Here is a 7,532-nt window from a genome sequence, read left to right on the forward strand (position 1 = left end):
TATGCCAAGTAGTGGAGTGGAGTGCTCTTTTTTAAAGGGTCCGTTGAAGAAAACGGGCGTGGAGAATTTATTTATCACCCATTAATGAACAGTATTACATGGGATACTTGCCCTACCCACTAGACGTTATAAATCAACTAAATTTATATTAATAATGGAAATAATAAATACCAAAAAAATCCACACCCCCTCGTTCCCACTAAAAAAAGAAAGAAAGAAAAAAAAAAAAAAGAGGAAAAACCCTCGAGTCCATCGTGAGATAATATAGCCGAAAGAAAAAGGTGAAATGCTCTCTCTTACCTTCAAAACACCAAAACCTCTCTCTCTCTCTAGAAAATAAACCACCAAATAAACAACCCTTGTGGGTTTCTTCTTCTTCTTCAAAGAAATGGAGTCTCTAGACACGGCTGCTGGTTTCATGGTTGATGACCTTTTGGACTTCTGTTCTGATATAGGCGAGGGAGATGATGACGAAGAACACCAGAACAACAACAAAAAACCCAGAAAGGGACTTCCTTCCCTTAACCCTAATGCCCTTGCCTCGGCTTCTTTCAACGTTTTGGAACATACTTTGTTACCTGTAAGTCTCTTATCTGGGTGTTCCTTTTATGGGTTTTTAAGTCCGGAAGTCGCTGCCTTTGGTGGTATTTGCCCTCTTTTAGGCCTGACTCGGTCTGGCTCTGTGTTTTTTTGGCCTTTTTGTGCCTGACCCGGCCTGCTTTAGCGTTTGTTATTCGCCGACTCGGCGACTCTGTCCGGGGTTAGCGGCCGAGTTTAACTGACTCGGCATGATGGTGACTCAGCTGAGTCAAATTGGATGGCCTTGAATAACGGTACAAATTGAATTTTTAATTTTTGCAAAGGACAATTTTGACCACATGGTCACAACCCCTCCGAAGAGGACGGCAGTTTCAAGGGGGGTGTTTTGGACATTTAATACAAAGAACGTATTGTCTTTATCGTCGTGAGCTGTCTTTCACGAGGGTGTAGTTGGACCCCATAAATTGTCCTTGTCACTTCCAGGATTTCATTTCATGCTCATGTTAAAAAGACAATACTGCCCCCGACATCCTTTAAATTGCCCTATTATGTCCAAACATTATTCTGAGTTCTCGAGTGTTGACCGTCGAGTTAACTCAGACTCATTGAGAAAAAATTTGAAGGTTTTGACTTTTGAGTTGCTGATCAATTGTTCCCTTTTTGTTATCTCAGGAATTTGCAGAGGAAGAACTGGAATGGTTATCAAATAAAGATGCTTTCCCAGCAGTGGAAACCTGCTTCGGCATTCTCTCCGAGGAGCCAGGCAGCATTCCCAAGCACCACAGCCCAGTCTCCGTTCTTGAAAACAGTACCACTAGCAGCACTAGCATCAGTGGGAATAGCAGTAATAGTAGCATTATTATGAGTTACTGTAGCCTTCGCGTGCCTGTCAAGGCTCGCAGCAAGCGTCGCCACAGGCGCCCTCGAGAAATCCGAGAGCAAGAGCGCTGGTGGAGTCGGGAAAATTCTACAAGGAGAAAACCAGCTGTGTCAGTAGCAAAAATGGGGAGAAAATGTCAGCATTGTGGTGTTGAAAAGACCCCGCAATGGCGGGCAGGTCCAGATGGGCCTAAAACGTTGTGTAATGCTTGCGGGGTGCGATACAAGTCTGGTAGGTTGGTGCCTGAGTATCGGCCTGCGAATAGTCCGACATTCTCCAGCAAATTGCACTCGAATTCACATCGGAAGGTTGTGGAGATGAGGAAGCAGAAGCAGATGATGGGGTCACTTGTTGTGAAGCCAATGGATAAAGGGTAGGGTGGTGGTTATTAGTACTTTTTTTTCTTTTTTTCTTTTCTTTTTTGGAGTCATTTTACTACTAGCATAGTTAGGGAGTAGGGGATTTGATGTAATGGGATAGGTGATTAGTGATGATGCTTTGTTTTGAAGGAAATTTACTAGGGGAATTTTGACTTTTAGTGTGCTTGGTTGTGTTTTAGAAATAGAAAGCAAGGTAGTGCTATATTTGGTTTTTCTCGTATCTTAATTCTTTGTTCCATTGCTTGGATAGGAGATGATGAGGCTTGGGGTTAATTCGGTGTGCTGGGTCGGTTTTGGTTATAATTTTTGGTTGAGGTTGTGCTTGATCACTTTGAACTAACTAATTTCTGATGGATGAGGGCAATTTTATGAGTTGTTACACAATCCAAATTGGCTGCTTAGAGAAAACCCTCCATGAATTTCCTAAACACAGACAAGTGTATTGTAAGTTTTGTTTGTCCACATGGCAAATTTTGTTGTCTTGTTCTTCCTTGTGAAATTCTTGTTCAGATGATGTTTTTAATTGTTTCCTTGACTTAGATCGCTACATGTATGCAAATGTTCAGTTTAAGAGAACTGTTAAATAAGAAGTAGCTCCACAGAATGTGCTTTTCAGGCGGTTGGAGATCCCTGAATCTATCATAGTTTCAGATGTCAGTTGAGGAGAAGCAATAACAGATCCCTGCTTTAGTTCGTTTTATATTATGATTTCTAGGTTATGGAAAGCATTCTATGTGTTGTAAGCTCATTGCTGGTCTGCTAAAAAGCCGTTGCTTTGGAGTTTTTGTTTGCAAGTAAATGGCTCTGATGGCCATTTAAGGCTGGAAATGTTAGGCGTCAGTCTATTTAAGACTTGGACGCATCATACAAGGGCTTAACTGCAGGATACAAGAACTTGGCAGACTGACGGGTGCCTTTTTTTTCTTGTTAAGATTGCATATAAACTGGGTTGGGATACTTCCAACATGACAAGGATGAATAATTGAATGAGATTTAGATTTAGTGTTAAAACAAAATAAAAATGAAAACAACTCTAATCTTGTTCTTCCTCCCTGATTAAGATGATTCAAATCTATATAAATAGTATATTTGATATGGCATGTGCAATGCCAGATGATGGTCAGTGGTCTATTTTGAGAGCAGAAACAAGGGTGATCTGGGCCAACCTTTGACAAGTGATGAAGGCAATTGTTCAATCAAATCTGCCATTCCTGTTTGATTAACAATTTGTGAAAGATGAGGGCAACTTGGAATGTTATAAAAATCACCGATTCAATGATTTTAGCAAGGCAATAATTCAAATCGGCATGTTCACATGGGTTTGATTGGTTTAAGACGTTTGCGGTAGTTATGGCATTGAGTACATCAATTTTGTCGCTGAAAATGTATTGGATTTAGAATACTAAGCGAACAAATTGCTCTCAAAGGTGACTAATTAAGTGTCAATGTTTAATTAATGAACTTGACTTAAGCACTAATCTTCCTTAACTTATGTCGTCATGTGTGGTAAGGGAGGGACTGCACCTATAATTTAACAAGGGGACAATGAACCTTTGGCATGTAGTTGGATTGACGATGCCACATGGGGGGTACTGTATGAATGCGCTGGTTTTGGCTAGTGATCGTGAGAAAGGACTAAAATAATTGGTGCTAAAAGGTTAACACAATGATTGATGATGGACACTAGCTAGCCACTGCAGAAAACCGAAGAGGTAAAGAAACTTTTGTCGAAAACTCCATCTGAAATACAAAACATAAGAGCAGGATTTTGATGACACAGTTACTTGGAAATTAGCATCCATCTATCTATAACAATTCTTAAATTTTGGAACCAAAACCAATCCAAGACTCCGAGGATTTCCAACCAAACCATTCTGAAGAGGTTGGATTGAGTTTGATAATGAGATAGACTCGTCCCCAAAACTCCACTCATCAGACTGATGAAGATAATTGCATTTGGTTTAACAATCAGTTCACCCCTGTATATTACAGGGTATCTTGTTAGCATCATGCTCTGCAGATATCAGTTTCATCGACAAATTCACAGTGAGAGCTAAGGTGTCAGAGGGAAATCAACAGGACCTTTCTCTGGTAACCTATAAGAAGGGGAAAAAAGCACTACGAGGTTTGTTATTTATTCGTTAATCCTTTGTTATGTTGAGTAATATACATCAAAAGGAAGAAAGAAGTTCCGGGTCTTGTAGTTTAGACCAGGCACGTATGCCTCGTAGACATAGCCCCTTCTCTTTTGCATGAAGTGATCAAAGGAATCTTTTCCATTCACAAAGCTTCCTGCCATAAATGCAGGCCTTGTGAGGTGACTCGGGCTCCTTTCCTTCCAACTAGGAAAAGCCAGGTCCTTTTCAGATGGGGTTTGCCTTTGACACACACCAACGAGTAACGTCAGTATAAAGTGTTCCCCTTTTTCCTCAACGTGGGAGTATGCTGCTGCCTGTAGAAGTTGGGAATAGTTTTGATTTGATTGGAGACAACTGTCGCAATTCACAAAGCAAATATTGGATGATTTGCCACAAATGGGAGCCTTGTTGGCCTGTCCTTCGCTGTGTTTGTCATCCATTTATTTATGCTGGGCTTTCGGCATGAATTTTCAACAAAGTTAGCAAGGAATTCTTGTTGGGTTCGCTTTTCACCTGTAGTGTTGTGCTCCTGTCCAATCTCTAGTGTCGATTCCCATCACAAGTTGTAACGTGACATGATCTATCCCTGCAAGATCCGGAAAATTCAAAGCTTAGAGATTGGCTCGAGTTTCTGGTTGAACTGATGAAAATTTTAATTGGAGTTCTTATTCAATCTGTTTAGACTTCAAAATTTTTGAGTTATATGATTAGATTCAATTCAGATCAGACGGAGTCAATTGTAAAAGAAAAAAACCTTTCTACTTTTTTTCCTTTTCCTCTCTTTTCTCTCTCTTTTCTTTTACTCTCGTCTTCTCTTCTCTTGGCTCTCTGAGTTTTCAAATTTGAAACTTTATCTGCAACAGCATAACATCGAAGGTGTAAAACAATAACCGACCCCTTTCTCTCATGGAGATAGAGGAGTTCAAATCCACAAGATTTGAACATGGGTTCAACAGAAAAGTGAACAGTCCATGACCATTGGATTCAGTCCAATAATTGATGAAAAATGCAAATGGGTTGTGCTTGCACTGATGATTGAGATGGAGGGTTATAAAGCTACGACCATAATAAGGAGAGGAAATGAGAGAGTACAAATTCTTGCGGACACAGTTGCAAAGAAAGGCAGATTTGGAGGTAGGGATTGAAATGGGTATTCCCAGGTAGGATTTTTTAATATTTATATTCTATTTATTATTTATTATATAAAAAATTTGGATATTTTTAAATTATCAAATGGGTTGGATATCTATATTAGTATCTATTATTTATCATACAAAAAAAAATAGTTAATATATTTTTTCAAAGTTTATACACACACATTAAATGATAAAATTATAAATAGTATTCATATATGTTTTTATATCAATTTTCAGATATTTATATATTATATTGTATTAAAAAAATCTAAACGGTTTATAAATATATCTATATAATATAAATATATATTTCAAATTAGATTCAGTTAGCTTTCCGTCGAGTTTAACAATATTCACATCTTATTTAGTATTTATTAAACTATTTAAAAAATATTTATTTATTCAATTAAAATGAAGTTAATATTTTTTATATTCGAATTAAATTATCATATATTTTAAGGTGGGTAGCATTTAAAAAACTTCAATTAAAAGGTCATTCAGAGGGGAATTGGATTGATATATTTCCCTCTTTTTTTATATATAATTTTTTGGTATAGACATTAATTTACTAACATTTTTAGGCGTTTGAGCTGGGAAGGGCTCTCTATTCTATTTCTTGTTGGTATTATAAAATAGTAGATAGAAGCCCACGCCACACACACACCAATGACTGAAAAAAGAAAGATAGTGCTGGTCATCATTTTAATACACGGAAAAAAAAAACATTATCTTTAGTTATAAAATAAATTTATTTTTATAAAGTTTTGTATATATTTTTTTTTATTTCAAATAAAAAATATATTCTTTTTATTTCTATTATTTCTGTCTTTGAGACAATAACCAAACTTTATTTAACTATCATTTTAAATATACAAATTAATTTATTATTTTGAGATACAAAATTAATAATGAGAATTCCATAACTAATTAAAGAGCAAAAGTTTACTGTAATCAACCTTTCAATTTTCATTTAAATTTAATAAAATATCCTTAATACACGGTTAAAGAGTTAAATATATCTCTCCGACAACCATCTACTTTTTTTTAAAAAAATCAAAATATTTTTTCTAGCTAAAATATATTACATTCACAAGAAACTCAATACATGTTTTTAACTAATAATAAATTCAAACAGGCACCTTTCTACAAGTAGGAGTAATCATTTTTTGTTTAATTTGGTTTTTATTAAAAAAATTAACCACATTGATTTTTTTTATAAAAAAAACTGAAACCAGTTCAAACCGACCGGTTTCGGTTTGGTTTTTTAGGACAAAAACCGGTTTAGCTCAGTTTTTTCTGGTTTTTTTCGGTTTAGGTTCGGTTCGGTTTTTTCGGTTTTAGGCTTATAAAACCGAACAGGTCGGTTTTTTTAAAATTTTAACCGATTTAATCGGGTTTTTTTCATGGTTCGGTTTTTTTGGTTATTTTTTTTTCTAATTTTTCAGTTTTTTTACTCACCCTACTTATAAAGCTTAAATTAACATTACGTCACACTAATCTAACCCTATCTTCTTACAAGCAACTTCTATATATAGTTGGATAATTTGAGAAATATTAAATTTAAATCTAGACGTGATAAGAATAATTGACAACTTCAAATGAGAAATCAAAGTTGACTATAGGTATATCTATAGAATATTTTTTATAACTTCGAAGCTAAGCGTGTTTTGAGCTAGAGCCATAGGTGATTTTCTAGGAATAACTATATATATATATACACTCCAATCTATAGACATAAACAACTGTATAATTGCTGGCGGACCTGAGTTTACGAGTGTTTTTTTTCCATGGCTTAACTATTAAGAATGACTGTTCATATATGGCAAACACGAGTCTATCCCCTTTTTGGTGTCGGATCCAAACCCCTCTTGTTCCCACTTTCTAGCCATTAGTTAAACACCAATCCCGAGATATATATGACCTGTTGCTTGCTTAATGTTTTTTTTTTATTTGATTTAAAGTATTTTTTTATTTAAAAATATATTAAAATAATATTTTTTATTTTTTAAAAATTAATTTTAATATCATTACATCAAAACCATTTAAAAATATAAAAATATAATTATTTTTAAAAAACCGTGATCCCACATGGACACTGACTACAAGGCTATCCCATTCCACCGAGAAGGCAAGAAAAAATAACTCAAAACTTCAACCAATAAGGAATGGCTGGTGAACCTTCACAGTTGGGGCAGAAATACGAAGTTGCAACGTAAAATAATGGTCGAGAAAGAAATAACTGAACATTTAGGTGGTGGTTCAGTGATAAGAATTTGACATCAAGAAGTTTGTTTTTTATATGATCTCAGGTTCGAGCCCTATGATTGCTCATATGATAGTCATTGGAGGCTTATATGGTCGTTAACTTCAGGGCTCGTGGGATTAGTCGAGATGCGCGCAAGCTGGCCCGGACACCCATATTAAACTAAAAAAAAGCTGGAAGAAATATATATGGAGG

The 7,532-nt window shown here is 35.8% G+C and overlaps 1 protein-coding gene across 1 annotated transcript; it reads left to right on the forward strand.

Moving 5' to 3' along the window:
* The first annotated feature begins 229 nt into the window (after positions 1-229).
* On the forward strand, positions 230-2,020 carry LOC7478270 (GATA transcription factor 1). The gene is made up of 2 exons (XM_002303772.4): positions 230-580; positions 1,213-2,020. Exons 1-2 carry the CDS (start codon positions 389-391, stop codon positions 1,795-1,797), a joined length of 777 nt encoding a protein of 258 aa, XP_002303808.2. The 5' UTR covers positions 230-388; the 3' UTR covers positions 1,798-2,020.
* Positions 2,021-7,532: the final 5,512 nt, after the last annotated feature.

Source organism: Populus trichocarpa, chromosome 3 (genome assembly GCF_000002775.5).
Source record: "Populus trichocarpa isolate Nisqually-1 chromosome 3, P.trichocarpa_v4.1, whole genome shotgun sequence".
Lineage (NCBI taxonomy): Eukaryota > Viridiplantae > Streptophyta > Magnoliopsida > Malpighiales > Salicaceae > Populus > Populus trichocarpa.

Bases quoted from the DNA above. Each gene is read 5' to 3' on its own strand.
- LOC7478270 (XM_002303772.4), top strand. From the start codon at position 389: ATGGAGTCTCTAGACACGGCTGCTGGTTTCATGGTTGATGACCTTTTG. The intron at 581-1,212 runs GTAAGTCTCTTA...TTGTTATCTCAG, and splicing joins TGGAACATACTTTGTTACCT to GAATTTGCAGAGGAAGAACT.